Source organism: Odocoileus virginianus, chromosome 1 (genome assembly GCF_023699985.2).
Source record: "Odocoileus virginianus isolate 20LAN1187 ecotype Illinois chromosome 1, Ovbor_1.2, whole genome shotgun sequence".
Classification (NCBI taxonomy): Eukaryota; Metazoa; Chordata; class Mammalia; order Artiodactyla; family Cervidae; genus Odocoileus; species Odocoileus virginianus.
The window spans coordinates 82,775,855-82,796,863 of NC_069674.1; the positions used below are offsets into that span (position 1 = coordinate 82,775,855).

General features: G+C 41.0%; 1 protein-coding gene across 2 annotated transcripts in view; it reads right to left on the minus strand.

Annotated features, from left to right (window-relative positions):
- SP4 (Sp4 transcription factor) overlaps positions 1–13,884 on the minus strand; it is an 80,704-nt gene extending 66,820 nt beyond the window's left edge. The window contains exons 1-3 of one of the 2 annotated variants that reach the window (XM_070470256.1): positions 13,796–13,884; positions 13,265–13,380; positions 11,205–12,756 (exon numbers count right to left, since the gene is read on the minus strand). In XM_070470256.1, the coding sequence (XP_070326357.1) occupies positions 11,205–12,756; positions 13,265–13,380; positions 13,796–13,802 (1,675 nt within the window). In that variant the 5' untranslated portion in view covers positions 13,803–13,884. The remainder of the gene's footprint in view (positions 1–11,204; positions 12,757–13,264; positions 13,381–13,795) is intronic. The other variant, XM_070470262.1, reaches the window with a different exon arrangement.
- Positions 13,885–21,009: the final 7,125 nt, after the last annotated feature.

Below are 21,009 nucleotides of genomic sequence, written 5' to 3' on the forward strand. Positions count from 1 at the left end.
TTCACTATTAAATTACCCCAATAACATCCTTTCTTCTAGGCTCCTAATTTCTAACTTCTCCACACTTTTATCTATAGAGAAATGCTATAACAGCATCATTTGCAAAACTGTCCATTCAATCCCCTCTATCCACTAGATTTATGTTTTTCAAAATTATTATTACTTTGGCAGAATCTCTTCTTCAAACAAAATGTTAAGCACACAATCCAAAAAAACACAGAGCTTCTCTGGCTGAAGCAGGGGTGGCAGGCTGTGCACTGGGCATGCCCTGCGCTGTTCTGGGAGACCACTATCCTCTGCGGGGCACAGAGATTAGAGAACACGACTCTCTCTGTTAGCTGTAAGCTTCCCTGTGAGGACTTCACCCTTTTCATTCCAAGTTCAGCTGGCTTAACATATCCTCTCTCTTCACCTTTCTACCCTCGAAGTTTCAAATACTTACTTCCTAAATCAATCTTCACCACAGAAAGCATTCCCTGTTTATTGCAAACCTCTGATCTCACTTGTCTCTGAACTCTCCCAGTTGTTCTCCTTACCTCAAAACCCAGCAGTTAAGTGTAAACTCTCATACGCAATTATAGCAATCATATAATTGTTTCATGTATGTAAGCCTTATCTCCCTAACATAAGTATCCTTTCCAGACAAGTACTTTCAGAGGTTGCAGAGACAGCATGCGGCACACACTTAGTTCTTACTACACTGAAACACACTGCTTCTTTTCCACCTGCACATACACCCCTCCCCATATCCTTAGTTGCACTTCACTGTGGCTTTCAGATACCCCTTTTATACAGATCTTTTAATTCTGATCTTTTTAAAATATTTATTTTTAATTGATTTAAGACTGCTTTACAACACTGGTTTGATTTCTGTCATAAATCAATAAGAATTAGCCACAGGTGTACACATGTCCCCTCCCTCTTGAATCTCCCTCCTACCTCCCGTCCATTCCCACGCCTCGAGTTTGTTACAGAGCTCCAGTTTGAGTTCCCTGAGTCATACAGCAAACTCCCGTTGGTTATCTACTTCTAATCTTTAATTCAAGCTAATATCCACATTGAAAACTACTTATTTTCCAACTTTACTATCTCACATTCTTCTAATGGGTGAGAGCTGCTATGTATAGGTTTTTTACTAAGTTACCAACTTCCATACACAGTTTTCTTTACAATATCCCAACGCTTCTTATAACTTTGATCTGATCTGACCTTTGCAGCTCTATGAGGTAAAAAGGGAAGGAATTAATTACACTATTTTACAAATGAAAAAAGGATTAAAGCTCCAATTATAACATGTTTGCCCTGGATGGAGCAGCTAACAGAGAGCAGTGCCCACCAATAAAAGAGTTCTACTTCCCAATTCTGTTGCATTATATGTTTTAAAATATCATTTTCCATTGCTGCCTGAACACCCCCACAAGCAGGCTGTGACCACCACACCCAGGCAGTCGGGTGTACCAATGTGATAAGGGTGGCTACTGCCATGAAGCTCCCCCCTACCTTCCCCTGTGACTGAGCAACATTTAAACACACCAACGAAATCCCCTCACACCCTGATCCCCCAATAAAGGCACCTGCCCATGGGTTCTTTTCTCTCCGCTCCCCACGTCCTAGGTTGAGCCAGTTTCCCTGACATCACCTCCCATTGACTCTCAGTGCACAGTGACCGCTTCTCTAGGACCTGTGTGTATAATAAACTTTTTTTCCTGGGCCTCTCTTGTGCCTCTTCTGGCTGCAAATGACTGATGATCACCTAAAAGAACAAAATACCTGTGAGCTAGGAAGCCTCCCAGTACATGTATCTGCAGGAACAATAAACCTACTACCTGAACTACACCTCTGGGCAAGCCCAGACAGTCTCCACCTATAACTTTATCGGGGCTTCCATGGTGGCACAGACAGTGAAGAATCTGCCTGCAGCATGGAAGACTTGGGTTCTATTCTGTGGTTGGGAAGATCCCCTGGAGTAGGGAATGGCTACCCCTCCAGTATTCTCAGACTTCCCTCGTGGCTCAGCTGGTAAAGAAGCTGCCTGCAACGAGGGAGACCTGGTTCTATCCCTTGGTCGGGAAGATTCCCTTGGAGAAGGGAATGGCTACCCACTCCAGTATTCTTGCCTGGAAAATCCCATGGATAGAGGCTCCAGTTCATGGGGATGTGAAGAGTCGGACACAACTCAGTGACTAACACACACCTAACTATTATCACACCTAAGGCAAAGAGAACCTTCATCTATCTCAATTGTTGCTTTTTCTATTCAAAAGGGCCTGGGGCCTCAAATGGTTTTTAAAGCACCCTTTGAGCTAAATATTCTGAGCCAAAAAGACAGACCTATTGGGTTTGCTTACTGCACAGAGCACATTAACAGACTGGAAGTTCTAAGTGCTTCCCAGAGTTTGAACCACATCAGGATCCTGGATTTTCCAACTGCTCTCCAAGTCCACTCAAGAAAAAGTAATCACATTGTTCATACTAAAGTGACATTATCAGATATATGACTATGGTTAAAGTACTGAGACAAAATAGCCTAACTATAAATTCAATGTTGAGCACTTCAGTGTATGTTTAAAACACTAATGCTTTGGTAGTCATCTAATAGAAGTACAAATAACAGAAAAATGGCATCTAAGGGCACAATCACTAAGTAACAAATAATGAAGAACAGAAAACTATTAATTTATGAACTAAAGTATTACATTAATTTCTTAATAGAAATCATCTTAGTCACTCTGCCTTTGTAATAAGAAAAATGATAAACATGACTCTCAACCCCTACCTCCCCCAACCAAATCCCTACTTAATCAATCCTGTAAGCTTAACAAGACTTATACAGAGCTCTCACCATATGCTGGACGAAAGTACCCAGAATAGACCATGTAACTCAAATATTCACAGAATCCTAAATTTTAGAACTAGAAAACTCACAGATTATCTAATCAAACCTTCTACACAATATAGGAAATTCTTCTATATTTTGGTGTCTCTGATAGATGGGCATCCAGCCTCTAACACTAGGAAAATCACCACTTCATGAAACAAACTATTCCATTTCTACACAGGATTGTGTGTATGTGTGAAAGTCACTCATGTGTGTATGTGTGAAAGTCTGATTCTTTGTAACTCCATGGACTATGCAGTCCATGAAATTCTCCAGGCAGGAATACTGGAATGGGTAGTCTTTCCCTTCTCCAGGGGATCTTCCCAACCCAGGGATGGAACCCAGGTCTCCCACATTGCAGGCAGGCATGTGTATATACATATACTGATTCTATTGGTTTCCCAGGGACAAAACATAACAGAACTTCATCAATTAAAAAAGCTCTTCACATATCTAAAGAAGCTGTCACACTTTCTCTTTAATAATACCCACCCCCTGGTTATTGTTAGTATGAAATGCTTTCCACACTTTTCAACCTGGGAACCCTTCTTGATATGCTTGCCATTTGTCACGGTCCCATTTAAAATGTGCCACATCCAATACTGTACACAATATTGCACATGGTCTGATAAGTACAAAATACAGGAGCTTTACTCTACTCTTAGTTGGCGTTAAGCCAATAAATCATCTTCACATGTCCTGCTGCCACACCATGCTTTCCATCCTGTAGGTATAAAATCGTGCCCCCCCAACCCAACAACTTTAAATAGAGGATCCTAACTGTTACATTTACGTTGCTAGTTCTGGTCCAGCATCCTGGTCTAGTAAGATCACCATCCCAAAGGAAATCAGTCCTGAATATTCATTGGATGGACTGATGCTGAAACTGAAACTCCAATACTTTGGCCACCTGATGTGAAGAACTGACTCATGTGAAAAGACCCTGATTCTGGGAAAGACTGAAGGCAGGAGGAGAAGGGGACAAAAGAGGATGAGATGAGTGGATAGCATCACTGACTCAATGGACATGAGTTTGAGTAAACTCCAGGAGTTGGTGATGGACAGGGAAACCTGGCATGCTGCAGTCCATGGGGTTGCAAAGAGTCGGACACAATTGATTGAGTGAACTGAACTGAAAATCACTTGGCATCTCAATTCTATGCCCTCTCATAATTATTAGCAATATCCCCTAGCTTTGTTTCATCTTTGAATTCAGTCAATAGGTAAACCTTAGGTATGAAATCTGAAACAAAAAAAAATGTTCAACAGGACTGTATCAAGTATAGAACCCTATGCCACAATACCAGAGACCTTTACTGAGGAACACAGCCAACATTTTTCACATAATAATTAGGTATGAGTCTTTAAAGAAATCATGACTATCAATGCTGAAATCAAGATACATTGTGTTGATTTTATTTCCTTTGCATACTCATCCAGAAATTCTAAAGAATGAATTTGTGAACCTAGTTCTTTGGTGAACCCATACTGGCTCCCAGTGATTTCTGAATTCCTTTGAATATTCAGAGGGCAACTATTCCATAATTCATTAAAAGACTCTGTTATGGGCGGTTATCAAGCTCATCTATCGTGTGGGGTGTTTTCAAAAAGTGAGGTGTTTATTCATGCTCAATTTTTCCACGTTGTGTGACTTTTAAGTTATTGATATGGCCTGAAATGAAGTCTGAAAGTTCCTTCTGACCTTAGGATAGCATTCATCTGGATCATACTTTCAAACAGAAACTAAACGCCCCCTATCTCCTCACTTACCTTGAATAAATACCTCAGAGTGACTTACAGCTCTAGTCATTTCCACTGGAACTGCATTTTCCTCACTGGTTAACAGAAGCTGGGTGGATGGAGAAGCTCTGCCTCTTCTCCATGTTACACCATTTTGGTCAAGCAACGACTGTGTGCTCCACAGCAGGTTCCCATCAGTTATCTATTTTATATATACTATTCATATATAGTAGTGTGGATATGTCAATCCCAAGCTCCCCATTTATCCTTCCCCCACTTTACCCCCTGGTAACCATAAGTTTCTTTTCTACATCATTTGTACCAACTTTTAGATTCCATATGTAAGTAAACCTCAATGAGGTTATCGGTAAAATAAGCCCAATAATCTCAAGGATACTGTGGGATATACTGAGGTAATAGAAATACCTAGCACCTATCACATACTAGGAAAACAATGTTTGTTTCCCTTCTCAAATCTCATTAAAAAAAAAAAAAAAATTTCTAACTAGAGTTAGATCTTGCTTACCTACAAATAGAATTTACTAATCTCTTTAGTTCTGAAACCGCTCTTTCAAGAAGGGACAAAATACTACTACTGAGGTTTCACCGTTAAAAACAACAAAGAGACAGAGAATTGTGTGTTTCACCAATGCTATATTCAATATATTAACACTGAATATCAGGAATAATAAACACAGTCTATGTGGGAGAAGACAAGGCAAGCTGGATACTCTCTGCTTACGATCCCTAAACCTCAGCTACATTTACTCATTACCAAGCAAAGATTCAGTTAACAAAGGCAGAAATACAGGAGAAAGACAGCTCAAGCAGAAGCCAAGATTCTAGTTCTCACTTTGCCACAAAACACAAGAAAGTCGCTTAAGCTTTCTAAACTTCAGTTTCTTTTGTGCTAAAGTACCACTAAGGCATGAGGGAGGAGGAAGGATGCTCAATTATCTGTAAGTTACCTGAGTTAACTGCAACTTTAATAAGTCTTTTTCTCTCACCACACATACTTACATTAGCAATAGGTTCCCTTTGCCACAACTTGCTCATTCACTAGGTAACAAAATGACAAGCATAAGGAGTATCCAATCTTACTCATACCTAGATCAGAGGAGTACACGAGAGCCCACACAGACATCTGGATATGGTCTGATATCAGGCCAGGTTGCCCCTTTTACTGTCAATCCTTACTACGTCATCCCTAAAAGTATGCAATGTAGCACTGCAGAATCTCTGACCCATGTTTCTGCTTCCACTTATAACAGTAAAAACACAAAATTCCTTTATAAACAGACTTTAACAGCAATAACGAAGACCAACTGGTGAGCAATAATCTCAAAGACCATTTCAAGCAAAAGTTTATCATTTGCAAATCTGTGTTATTTGTACTTTTCCCCATCTTCTTGCTTAATCAAGCTTCCTTTCTCTTCAACTTGCTTTTACGCCAGCTCCAATATTTAAGTATTACTTGTTATATATTCCCTGATTTAGATTTGAAAAGCAGATGATTAACACTCTATTTTCCCTCACTCTATTATCTTGAAATCCCTCCCAAAGATGCCCTTTAAAAAAATTAATGTGGCTCTATACGAGTACTTTTTTTATCTTCCGTGAAAAACTTGAAAATAGGCAACAATATTGTTATATCATTATCAACAGATCTTAAAGGTCATGCTATACATCTTCTAATGGGTAAAACCAACTTGGCAGTTCAGAATCCAAACCACTTGTACAGGGCATAAGATGTTAAGTTTCTTAATGAACGCCAACCTATAACAAACAATATTAGAAGATTTTACAAAAAGAAAATTATAGGAATAAATATGACTTCTCTGAAAAAGGAAATAACTAAACACAGGAGACATATGCATACAAATAGATACATGTATGTTTATATATGCACACATACATATGTGTGTATATGTGTATACCATATGTATATACCATACGTATATACATTATTTTAAGATGCCTACTATGGAAATCCAAACTAATACAACATATGGCAGAGGAAAACCATATTTGTATTACATGTCTAGTCAATTTTCTACTTTTACTAGCTCTGGAAAAAAGTTTGGTGTAAGAAGTTGATTCTACTGGATTAAATTAGGTTTTTAAATTAAATATAAATGTCAACTATTTCGTTTGGCCTCTATTTTCACCAATAATGACTCAATTTTCACCAAAATTGACTCTTCCATTCCTGATTCTGTTAATCCCAAGGTTTTATATTTTAAATCTCCAAAGTAGTAAAGGAAGATAGAGTTCTTGAAGTGCCAGCCACATTTCATGTCTGAACTACCTTTATGCAAGAATTTCAACAGAAATGTTAATTTTCACTAAAACTGACAAAGAAATATACATCTATCAAGCAAAAGCATGATCTATTACCATATATGATCAGGGCCAAAAATAAATCAAATTGCTGGCCAGTGCAATTACTAATGAAATCAATGGTCCCTACACGTTCTAAATTCTTTAAAGAGAAATAACTCCTAAAGTTCATTTAATCTAGGACACTTTGGCTACCAGAACACACTGCAAAAGCAGGTAGTTATTTTTTGAGGAAAACATCATCCATTATCCTCACTTACTTAAAACAAAGGATATTCTTAAGCCAGCAGTGTAACTAGTTCTTACTGTTGTTTTAGTTGCTAAGCTGTGTTCCACTCTGCGATCCCATGGACTGCAGCCCACCAGACTCCTATGTTCATGGGATTCCCCAAGCAAGAAGACTAGAGTGGGTTGCCATTTCCTTCTCCAGGTGATATTCCCAACCCAAGGACGGAACCCACGTCTCCTGCATTGGCAGGCGGATTCTTTACCACTGAGTCTGAGAAGCCCATGATTAGTTATTATATTTGCTCTTAACCTTTTTAAGAGGATTTCTCTTCTTCAAACTCCAAACTCTAACAAGGAAACAAACAATACGATTCACTAGTAGGAGCACATGTATTTAGTTCCTACTACAATCCTAACTAGCTAGATGCTCAACCTGGAACTCAGGATTCAAGCTGAGACCAAACCACAGAAACACAAACTGAATAATTATCAAGGAAAGAAGCTTCCTGTAGGATATCATTAACATTGCCATTTCATAAAATCAAGTATGAAGCTCCTCAGCTTCGAATACTAGTTTCATTTTATTTATCTCGTATAATTTTTTTTTTAATTTTTCTGTCCATATCCTCCAGAACCTTTACTATACTTTCTAAAGAACATGAGGATGGATGGTGAAGAACTCTTAGCCCCTTGTTCTTGAGCTAGCCAATACACTCTGTCAAAGCTAAATCATTTTTTCAAGTTCTGGTAATAGCTGTTATGAATATTAAGAACAAAAATTTCCCATAAATTAAACAATACCACTGGGGGTGGGGGAGAGAGCATGAAATAATCAAAAAGTACTAAAAAGCAAATGAGAACACAAAGTAAGAAATCTGAACTTCCAGGACTCATTTATAGAAGGGAAATATCAGGTCCTTGCTGCTCATTCTCCCCCTTCCAGAGACGGGAAAGTAGCTGGTGTACCACTCTTAATGTCTTAAATGCTCAAAGTCAAAACGAATGAAAACAGCCAGTTCCTTAGCTTCATTAAGACCACTCCAGGGCTTCCCTGGTGGTTCAGCAGTAAAGAATCCACCTCTGATGCAGGAGACACGGGTTCAACCCCTGGCCCGGGAGAATCCCACATGCTGCAGAGCAACTAAGCCCATGCACAGCTACTGAACCCGCAGCCCAGAGCCCAGGAGCTGCACCACTGAAGTCTGCGAGCCCAGAGCCAGGCTCCACAGTGAGAGAAGCTACCGCAGGGAGAAGCACTGAAACTAGAGCGCCGCCCCCACCCCCAACCAGAGAAAGCCTGCGTGCAGCAATAAAGACCCAGCAGAGTCAAAAAGAAATAAATACAATTATAAAAAAATTAAAAAGGAAACCACTCCAGGGTGCTGCACCCAATTCTAAATTGCTATCTTCTCTATCACCATGTATACCTTAATTCAGCAAACTTCTGTCAAACACCTATTATGCTAGGAAGTAAAGGAAAATCTGCAAACGAGACCCAGATTAACTGCACAGACTTGTTGAAATCAGTATACATTTCTGGTCTTTATAGCATGGCTATCTTCTTAGAACAACAAAGCATATCTATTAAAAATTAACAAAATTTAAGATATTTGATTTTAGGAGAAAAAATCCAACTACATAAAGCTCAAATTTTCTCATACACGTGTCCCTCAAATCATATAAACTCTTTAAATAAAAAAATTATTCCAGAGAATGCAAGATTAAACACACCTACTGACAGTGCTCAACACATAGCTAGTCAATATTTATGGAATATAAATTATGAATTGTACTTGCCACAGAAATCTATTTTCTGAGCCACTGTGAACTAGGCTCGATATCCATCTCCTCCATATTTTGCCTTATCAGTAGTTCATGGCTGACAACTTGATCCCTGGTTCTCAAACTTAAATGAGATTTTCAACCACCTGGAAAGTTTGTTTGAAATCCTTGACCAAATCCTTGACCATAACCCCTAAAAATTACAATTTCAGAAAACAGATCCTGCATTTACAATAATGTATCATTCAAGTGGGCTCCCCTGGTGGCTCAGACGGTAAAGAATCCACCTGCCGTGCAGGAAACCTGGGTTCGATCCCTGGGTTGGGAATGATCCCCTGGAAGAGGGCATGGCAACCCACTTCAGTATTCTTGCCTGGAGAATCCCCATGGATAGAGGAACCTGGTGGGCTACAGACCAAGGGGTCGCAGAGAGTTGACACGACTGAGTGACTAAGCACGGGACAGCAAGTGAATGTGAGGCGGTCAGAAGGTCCTACTCTGTTATGCTGGTTTACCGTCACAAGAGGCGAAGGGAAAACTCTGGGTCATAATTGGTATCAATGAGAAAACAGAAAAACTGAACATTTCTAGCCAAAACTAAAGATTATACAATTCTCTTAATTAATCATAATTCACTAACTAATGCTTAAAAGACAAGATGAAATATAACTGAAACAACCTTTGCTTTGACAATACAAATTGTCATTCAACCCACCCAAAACAGACATTTTTCTAAAATAACGTATTGTCAATGTTCAGAAAAAGAGTAGAAACAAAGGAAGCTGAGGACTGTGATCCATAGAAACAGGCATGAAATTGTGCTGTAATAGTTTTAGGGGAAAACGTACCACACTCAAAACACTCTCTGATTAGTTACTATGCTGTCAATAAAAAAGCCACTAGTCGTGTGTTACTATTTAAATTAAAATTAAATAAAATCAAGTAAAATTCAAAATTCAGTTCTTCTACTTCATTAGTCATAATGTAAATACTCAATAGCCACATTTGGCTAGTGGCTAACATACTGGATAGAAGAGATATAGAACATTTCCCTCATCACAGAAAATTCTTTTGGATAGCTCTGGCTTAGAGTCAATGGGTATCTAAATAAAACATGTAATCTCCATTCTCCTGAATCAGACAGGTCTATCTGACAACTTCTAAATTTTAAATATATAATTCTACTTTAGGTAGTGACTGTAAAACAAGAACCCTAGCATAATTTATCCACAATTTGTTTCAAGAAAAGTTATTCAAAAGTGGTAAGTTTATTCATTTCTGATTCTCAAAACAGAAATAATTTAACTAAAGAGGTCTTAAGTATCAGACACCAAAACCACAACTAGGTTTTCATAATCAAATGAAAAGTGTTTAATTACTAGAAAACAAAAGGCATTAGGTGAAAAGACTGATCCCAAAAGATTAAAACACTTAATAAGACTGGTTTTCCAACTACTTCAAAAGTTTCCATTCACATATGTAACAAATAACTACTTCACAACTAGTTCTAAAACGACCTTACAACAAATTCAAATTAGTGACATTTTACTGTCTACAGTTTTAATTGCTTTCTACCAATTTCACATTAAAAACTCCTATAAATAATTCAACCACTGTAATTTTATTTAAATATAATTTTATAGGGGACTATTCACTGGAAGTCCTGAGCAAATCTTGGTTTTAGCAGAAAAGTAGACATAAAAGTTAATGAAACAATTTGCAACTCAAAATCATCTCTCTCAACTGCATGAACATCTAGTTTTGTATAATAAAATGCACAAGCACAGGCAGCAAGATGCAGAAGCGCGAGGAGGAACAGAATTCAAACTGCAGCAGATCTGTAACTGTATTATTTCAGCTTTAAATAGACTTTCCCTTAAATAAGACATAAACATCACTTTGACTAAGGTTCTATCAGAAAAGCTCAAGTATACACTAGTTTGATCTCTAAATTACAAAAAAAAAAAGATTCTTATCTGGAAAGTCTGCTCTGCAGAAAAAATTTTTAGAAAATACATAAAATCTAATGCAAAATCTGTACACATACATGGGTCATACTGATGAATACGGCGTTATGGCAGTGAGTCTGACATTCCTGTGTACTTTAGCTTCTTGATGATCATCTGTTTACTTACAGGTTTACATCGAATCTGAGAGTCAGCAAAGGAAAGCACTACCTCGTTACTAAAAACAGTTTAGAAGGATCTTTAAAGGGAAAGACTGTAGAGTAACTTACCTGCCACACTGGTGATTGTAACTGGAACTCCTTGCACTTGAACGCCGGCAGCACCCAGGTTGGCAACACTCACTGTCTGAAGGTTAGGCACTGATGCAAGCTGGGCAGTATTCAAAGTTATTGGGGCACCAGCAACAGCCACAGGAGCAATCTGAGCAAGGGTTGTGCCACCACTTGAAGACACTGGGGTGATGGTTAATTGCTGGGATAACCCAGCATTCTGAACTTGCAAATTTGAAAGACTTTGAATATTCTGAACCTGTACAGTTTGCCAGCTGATTTGCCCTGAAGGTGTTAAAGTTGGAGCCCTGATAAGCACCTGAGTCGGATTTACTGCTTGAAGTTGAACATTCTGCAAAGGCTGCTGCTGGATGGTCTGAATCGTCTGCCCTGACTGGAGTTGAAAAGACTGGGGTGGAATAGCTTGAATTATCTGTTGCTGAGGCTGTTGGATCTGGATCTGTTGCAAGATAGGCTGGCCTACAATTTGCACCTGCTGAAGAGAATTTGATTGATCCTGTGTATTCTGTATTCCATTAGACTGAAGCTGACTGGAGCTCTGGGCTTCAGACTCTGTAGCAGAAGGTGTCTGCGAATCTTCAATGGTGCGTTCAGAACTACTGGCTGATGTGCTTGCATACTGGCCCGTATCTGCTGAGCTCACTAACGTGTCACTGCTGGTCAGAGATGTTGATGCAGTGGTTGTACAGGTAGTGGAGGAGGAGGGAGATTCTGGCATGCTGGCAGAAGCAGTGGTGGTGGTAGGTGTGGACGCTAACTGACTTCCATTGGAAGTCCCACTATCAGTAGTAGTAGCAGGCTGGCCAACCTGCGCAGTTCCTCCTCCAGCAGCCACATTGTTTATCACCGGCAAAGCTAAAGTCACTCCTCCAATGTTAATTGGTAGGGTTGTTACAACTTGAGCCTGAGTACCAGGAAGGGTCTGTAGCTGCAGTGGTATTGAAACACCAGGTCTAATTTGGACTGGAACTGTCTGATTTGCCAGGTTTTGAGCAAGAATATTCCCAGAAGCTGTCCTGTTAGCAGCTGTGAGTATAGCTTGATTATTACCTGCAGAAATGAGCTGAATTTGACCCTGCAAATCCTGTAGAGATGAACTACTCGTTGGATTGATTTGAATTTGCTGGCCTTCCACCGTTTGAAGTTGTGGAATCACTTGGTATTGTACACTACCACTTGGATTTTGTACTTGTATGACTTGAAACTGACCAGGGGAAGAAGAATTACCTGATTTAGTTTTTGTGGGAGATGCACTCCCATTATTACTGCTGGAAGAACTAGATGAACTAGAAGCTGGTTGAGAAATGTTATTTTCTTTTGAAGCAGGAGGAGTGGAGGCAACAAGTTGCCAAGCATTCCCAGCAAGTTGTGTTGTTACCAGTTCTAGCTGTTGTGGTTGATTCTGAAGTTGCACCAATCCTTGGCTTGGATCTATTATTATTTGTTGTTGTCCAGTTGCTTGATTTTCACCAGGAGTCCCTATTTTGCTGCAAGTAGCTGCCAGTAAAGCCAGAGGAGAGGGCTGAGAGTCCTACCCAAAATCGGATAGTAAAAGGGAGAGGGAAAAAAAAGTGGGAGGATTTAGTGAAGGCCAGTAGTTGGGAGGGGTTTATTTATTTATTTTGACAGCTCTACATTTCAGAACTTACTCGAGAAAAGGAAAAAACCTAAATATTAGCAAAAGCAATAAGATACAGGAATAAGGAAGCAGGTCCTACAATATAAACTATAAATAATAAGAAATTTCTAACAAACTTTCTTGAAGTGTTATTTTACTAAACTCAAAAGCCCTTGGGAAAACACACACCTTTCTCTTGTAGTCTGAGTTCCTGGTGGAATTTTAACCACGATATTCCAAACATGTGAAACCCATATGAATTTACAATTTAACTTCCTCACTCTCAGAAAGATGCTTTGAGTGGATAAACATTTTTGTTCTGTTCTTCACTTCTGGGCATTTAAAGGGCATAACTCCCTCTTTCCCCTTACGTTTCGTGATGCCTTTTTTCTTTTTTTTTTTTTTAAATGTTTGCCTTTACCTGGGAGCCTGAGGTTTTGGGTTTTTTATTGTTATTCTCTGGCTCAGAGGTTTTCCCTCCTTCTGTAGCCATTGCCGCTGCCTGTGCCGCCTCCTCCTCCTCCTCCTTCTTCTGATCTGCAACAAACCCCCCCCACCCCGTACACGACAACAGGTTATTAGGATTATTATTATTCGTCTTCCCCTTCCCCTCTCCTCCCCCTCCCCCCGAACATTAATCTCCATAAACCCGCGATCCACGCACACCGGCAGGGGGTGGGGGAGAAGGAGGGAAGGGAGGAGGGGGATATCACAAAACGTGGTTTGAAACCCGACCCATCGGCTCCAGAGCAACACCCAGAAGGTTGTTCTCTCTCAGACATTAAGACAAAACACAACCCTCCTTCCCTCCCCCTGATTCCCTCCCTCCCTCTCCTCCTCCCCTTAAAGCATCTCAGCGGCCCCGGGGGAGGGGGAAGAACCGAGCAGGGTCTGGGGAGGGAGGGAGGGAGGGAGGTGGTGAAGGAGACCGAGGGGGGTGGAGAATACGTACCGCTCATCCCGCATTAACAGGACAAACCCTCAGACGGAGACACTGGGATAGAGGTGGGTGGGGGTGGGGGCGAGGCGGGAGGAGAGGCCGGTCCCGCCCGCCCGCGGTGGCTCGGAGGAGGCTGTAGCTGGCACAGGCTCTGCCTCTTTTTCCGCGAATGGCCGCCGCTGGGCTGTGGCGTAGCAGCTCCTCTCTCCGCCCGAGCCCTGCTGACTCGCCCTTGATTGACAGCGGCGGCGCGCGGCGCGGGCGGCGGTGCGGGCCGGGGGCGGGGCCAGGGCGGCGCAAGCAGGGCCTACTCCCCACCCCCCTCGGCCTCTCTCTGCCAGAGCCTCCGACTCTCCACCCCTTCCCCCAGCGGATTGGCCGCCGACCTGCCGGGGGCCGGGGCGCTGGGGCCGCCTTCTCTCCACCCCCTTTCTGGGGGTTATTCTTTCAGCAGCTTTTCTTTTCCTCGCGTGGCTCCTCCGGTGCTTGTTCTCTCGGCGTTCTAGCTCAGGCGCACTGCCGGTAGGCCTTTCATACAGCCAAACTTGTTGTCTCAGGATATCCCGCCCCCTACTCATTTCCCGGCGCCCTCCCCTCAAAAGCCGGCTCCAGCATCCCTCAGAATTGCCACTAAAGAAAAAAAGTAGGGTTCTCATTCAAGAAAAGCGGGAGGAGCGGACAATGGGGCGCGCGAGCCACCGAAGACTCGGCGCAACCGGTGAACTGCCCGCTGCCCCCGCGCAGGGAGCATGGCTTTCCTGAGGCGCATCCGGACCCGGGCGCCCTTTTTCCCTGGCTCGGTCCCCATTGGTTGAGCGCCTGGGTGACGCGCGCTGAGTGGTGGGAGAAATGGGGCGGGGCACTACCGCAAAGGCTGTCGGCCCTTGTAGTTTCCGGTGGCCGCGACGGCCTCTCCAAGACACCGCCTTCCTTCCCGCCCCCGACTGAGGCCCGGCCGCGGAGCGGAAAGCTGCCCGAGGGGGCGGTGGCAGCAGGGCGTGGCCGGGGCCGAGTGGGAGTTGAACTGAGCGAGGGGGAGGGGGAAGGGGTGTTGTTTGCCTGGGCCTATCCGCCGCGCAGGGCTGCCCAAACCACCTCTGCCGCCGCCTCCTCGGCTCCAAGCCGCTCCCCGCGGGGCGAGCTCACACCCGGAGCGCTCGGCGATTGAGCGGGCGGCGGCGTGGGGAGGCGGGGTTTGCTGTCCTCCGGGTTTGAATGAACCCGGCTTCTTGGAGCTGCGCCTTCGCCTTTCCTTTCTTTGCTCACCTCCCTAACTCAGGCCCCGCGATTCAGATCCGAGGCCTGCTTTCCCTCGGAGAAGGATCTTCCATTTTGTTGTCTCTGGCTGGTTGCTGGAGCTGAGCAATGACCCGTCCTTTAAGGTTGCGTTGCTTCTTGCCGAATAGTCCGCGTGGTTGTCGGACTTCTCACTCTGTGAGTCTCAAAAGATTCTCGAGTGGAAGAAAAGCGCAGCTCATTGGGTCAGCCCTGGTCACGGTTCTGCATAAGCTTCTGGGCAAGTGAAATTCGTATCTGGCTGCATAGAGTATCTTGTAAAATTAACTTGAATAGCCTCCTGACCCAGCTTTCCTCCAAAGTCCTGAAGTCAGGATGATGCCATGCATTGTAATAATGCCTGATTAAATGTACCAAAGGTGGAAGTGAATCGCTAATATAAACACTGGCCTTAGAAACCTAGACTCACAACCACCCACTCCCTCTTAACCTGGGCTTCACACACAGCCTAGAGCATTTTTGTCTCCTGCCTGAGGCCTGACGTGTCACAAGAGTGAGGAGGTCCCAGGTGCTTCACTTGACTGGCATTTCCTTTGCTTGTTAAAGTTATTGCAACATTGGCTGATGACAAAGTGAGCAGTGCAACAAGACAAAGAATTCGAGGAAAGAATTAAATAGTATTGTCTACCCCTTCCTAAAAAATGAGCCTAAGATCCTTAAATCACCTGCCTTTCCCCCACCCTATACAGTTTAGAAAGCTCAAAAGTGCTTCTCCCATTTACAGATACACTGTCTATCCTTCAGTCTTTTTTTCCCCCAATTCACTGTGATGAATGAAGGAAGACATTTTGTAGTCTTATGAATTAGGGCATTCCTTGTAGTTTTTCTTACCTTGCAAAACCTGCCTCAGAGGAGCAATGTCACTGGCTTTAAATATGAGTTAAAGAAAAGAATTGTTTATCCATTCAGTATAGATCTAAAAAGTGTCCTGAATATTCTGTACCTTATAGATAAGTGGTAATAATGGTAATTCATGAAACATCGTGTAGGGGAAGAAAAATCATTTTCCCCTACCCTTGTTTGTTTATCTGAGACACAACCCCCGCCCCAAATAAAACAAAGATTAACAAGAGAAAAACAATGTTATTAACGTGTATGCCTCAAGTACACATGTGAGATACCCAACAGCAAAATGAATACTTACTCCAAGTGTCTAAGAATTCAAACTTAAATGTCATCTTAGCAGGGAAAGGGAAGAGGGAATGTAGACCTCTTAGGGGAGAGTAAGTAATTTTTAGGAAAGATGAATGGGCTCATATCGAAATAGTCATGACAAAGTTGTCTGGGTTTGGTTCTAGTCCCTGTGTTAAGAGTCAGTCTTGGGGATTTTCCTGGTGGTCCAGTGGTGAAGACTCCACACCCCCATATCAGGGGGCCCCATTGGATTCCTTGTTGGGGAACCAAGGTCTCACATATGAAAACTAAGCACACGTGCCTTAACTACTGAGGCCTCATGCTCTAGAGACTGTGCAACTGTGCACCACAACCAAGACCCAGCCCAGTCAGAATTTTTTAAAAAGTCTGTCTTCCCTGGTTGATGAAACCAGGGGCAGGTGACCTACATTAATCACTTCCCAGGCACCATCATTTTATCTACATAAGAGAAAGTTTAGCTAGATAACATAGTTCCCAAAGTACAGTCATTCGTACCCGACCTTTCTAAGTTAAGCTATACACAATCTATATTGTGATTAACTTAATGTTTTTCCTTTAAACCAATTTATTTCTAACATAATTAATTTCTAACATGATTATTTCTTGTAAGGCTGCCAGGGCTAACGCCATGACAGGCAGCCTAGATTAGGAGTAGGCCTGGTTTTCCGGGGTAACATGATTATCAGGCCACCTGGAGCCAGCCAATCAACATGCGCCTAGTGAGAAAGAGGGAACCTATCTGGGGAAAGCTGAAAAAGCCCGCGAATGCCCAAGTTTGAAAAAAAGCCCGCGAAGGTTTGGGCCAATAAGATTGCTTTGCAAACGTGTAACCAGTCCGCTTAAGCCAGCTACCAACTGCTTATGCACACCCTATAAATTTGGATAACAGCGTGGGCTCAGGGCTCTCTGACCCTGCACCACTGCGTTGGTTGCGGCAGGAGCCCTGACTCGAGTCAGCAATAAACTTCCCTTTTTTTGCGTGTTGCATTGTCTTGGAAGCCTTCTCTCTTCCCGCTCGGGGATTCAGACATCGGGCATAACAATCTAACATAATTAATTTAAAAAATTGATATTACCAAGGTAGGGCTTCCCAGGTGGCATTACTGCTAATGCAGGAGACATAAGAGCTGTGGGTTCGATCCTTCAGTCGGGAAGATCCCCTGGAGGAGGGCGTGGCAACCACTGCAGATTTCTTGCTTGGAGAATCCCACGGAGAGAGGAGCCTCGCAGGCCACAGTCCATGCGGTCGCAAAGAATAGGACACAACTGAAGCAACCAAGAGTGCATGCAGGCACCCACTGTCTGTTACTAAGAGTGCAGTCTTCTACAAGTGACTTCATCCCCTCATTCCATCATCTATAAAACAGCGAAGGTGATAATATCACCATCTCAGTCTCCGGCATATGGTAAACTCTCATCTGTAACCTGTGATTTTTATTATTATTATTAATATTATTCCTAAGATACACTAGTTACAACAAGCCAAACTAGAGAGATATAAGTGACTAAAAACTGTTTTAACTGATCTTTATTCCAAAGATTAAAGTTATTAATAATAACCAATGGGCAAATCCTTTCTCACTTTTATCTGACTCACACAAATTTATATATGTGTGTATAATTTGTTAAGGTAAAATTTTACACACACTTGGACACACACATATGCGAACATACAGATGTATATATGCAAACTTGCTTTTTTTTCAACCATAACATATAATAACCATGTCTCCAGGTCAAGAAGTATAAATCAAAGTCATTATTTTCATAGAATTTACTACTCCATGGTATGAATATATTTTATCCAATAAAACTACCCCTATTATAGTCACTCAAGTTTGTATTGTTTTACCCTACCATAAATAATTTGCAATAAACTTATTTGTACTGTTACTTGCAAATATATTTATGTTAGCATTTTTATTTTAGTAGAAGGATTTCCAGCAGTGGGATTGCTGACACTAAGTGTGTGCATATTTAAAAATTTTAATACATACAGTAAGATTGCTATACCAAAAAGTAATTTTATTTTACATATTTGCCTGGTAGTATGAGTACTCATTTCCCTATAATTTCACCAGTAGTGATTGTTCCTGACCTTGTAAATTATTGCAGATCTGATGGGTGAGGAGTGTATTATCTGACTGCTAGCTTGAGCCTCTTTGCATTTGCTTAGTGGCAAGTGATTTCTACTGCAGCAAATTGCTTACTACTACCCCTGCCTCTAAGTTCCTATAGTATTGTCTTTCACTTATCAATGAAGGAGCTCAATGTATATGATAATGTTAATTCTTTGTCATTTATATTGCCCAAATATTTTTTCAACCTATTCTCTTTGATATCTTTCCATGTATTCTGTATAATATACTCTGAACTCTATTTCATCAAGGATAATATCAACCTAAATGACTGCTTTTCATAGTTCATTAAAATATGGTTACATATAGAAATAAGGTACCTTTTGCACTATATAGGTAGAACTGTTTTCTTCAACTGACTAGGACAGAATTATTGTCTCCTTACCCACCCCTACTCCTTCACAACCCGCCCCTCCCCTGTCCCTTACACACATAATCCTAAATGCCTGGAAGGTTGCTTGGACCATTGGAAGTATTCAATACATATTTATTGAGTCAATAAATATATATTGAAAGTTTTAGTACATAATCTATACAAATAAAATTACCCTGTCACAGCAAAATTTCTGGAATAATTTTTTTAATCAAATTTGGAAGATATTTCAAATAGTTTGAAATAAAACACAAACTATCCAATTCACCAGAAGTGGGGGTAGAGGCATGTATACCTAAGGGGGCACCCCATATATTATAAGCAGTTATTCTCTCTCCCTAGCACATGCAGGAACTGATTTGTAATGATGGTTATGAAAAGTGAAAGTGTTTGTTGCTCAGTCTTGTCCAACTCTTTGCAACCACTTGGGCTAAATAGCCCACGAGGCTCCTCTGCCCATGGGATTCTGCAGGCAGGCAGATTCTTTACCATCTGAGCCACCAGGGAAGCAATGATTGTTATAGATTCTCTCAAATAACCTGAGGGCAGCTAATAATAATACTCAGGTCTATTTCCTTATTTGCTTTAATTCATAACAATTTTCACAAGGACCTGAATCATATATAATAAAATGTGAAATTTAAATTTAAAAATGAAATGGTGAATACAAACATGACCACCAACAATGTCAACAGATTATGTTTCATCTGAAGTTTAATTTTGATTCCAAAGTTCCTAGAGCCTAAGAGTAAATAAAGAAACATGATTGGTTCTATAGTTCTCATTTTCACAAAGTTAAAAAAAAGACACTTTCTCCGGGAAAGCAAAGCTCTTGCTAGCTCCAAAAACTAACAGCTATTTTTTCTGGGTTTTTTTTTTTTTTTTTGAAAGCTATTTTGTAAATGCCACTTGCATATTAGGTCTATAATTCACCATTTTAGGCATTTTCAGTGTTTGGAAAAGTAATTATATTATGTTTAACAATATGGTTTGAAATATTTAATGAATTTAAATTAATTTATGAGATTTTTAGAAAATGTTAATATGTTTATTTTGAGATTAATAGAGCATTAGTAAAAGATCAAGTAAAATTAATTTTCTTATTTTATTCAAATAATTTGATAATTAAAAACTGACCATGGAGATCTGAAAAGTGGATTTGAAGGCTTGAGAAAAAAAATTGTGAGTTTAATTAACTGTTAACTGAAATTCCAAAAATCTGTACATTCATTGTTCCAAAGTGTCAATAGGGTCCCTTGGACATTTAAAACAATCATGCTTATAACCTTAAGATAACTAAATGAATCAACTCAAAACCAGATATCTAAGAATTTCTGTCAATGCCAAAGATTTTAGTTTTTAGATTTTAGTTTCCTTCTTTCTAATATTGAAGCAATTATTTGCTAAAGCTACTCTCTTTTGTGGTAACACCAAATCCTGAGTCTATTAGCCAAACAGGGCTCAGGGGAACAAATGGCCAGTTTATCTAAGAGTGAATTCAAAGTTTAAAGATACAGTATAAACCAAGTTGTTGGATTGGGAGAATAAATATTGTTAAAATGGCCATACTGTCCAAGGCAATCTACAGATTCAATGTAATCCCTATCAAAATATCAAGGGCTTTTTTATAGAACTGAAACAAAAAACTTTAAAATTTGTATGGAAACAAAGACATCAATAGCCAAAACAATCTTGAGAAAGAGGAACAGAGCTGGAGGAATTACATTCCCTGATGGCAGACTATTCTATACTATAATACAAATTTACCGTCATCAAAACACTATGGAAGTGGCACAAAAACAGACACATAGGTCAATGGAACACAATAGGGAGCCCAGAAATAAACACATGCGCTATGGTCAATTAATCTACAACAATGGAGACAAAAATATACAATGGAGAAAAGACATTTTCTTCAGTAAGTGGTGTTGGGAAAAATGGACAGCTACATGTAATATAATGAAACTAGAACATTCTCTGGTATGAAACTATAGCATCCCTGGTAGCTTGGCTGGTAAAGAATCCACATGCAATGCAGGAGACCTGGATTAGATCCCTGGGTTGGGAAGATCCCCTGGAGCGGGCATGATAATCCACTTCAGTATTCTTGCCTGGAGCATCCCCATGAACAGAGGAGCCTGGCGGGCTATAGTCCATGGAGTCACAAAGAGTTGGACATGACTGAACTGAAGTGACTAAGTGTATGAGCATGCATGCACAACACCCCCACCCCCACAACACTACCCACAAGACTGAATGAGGAG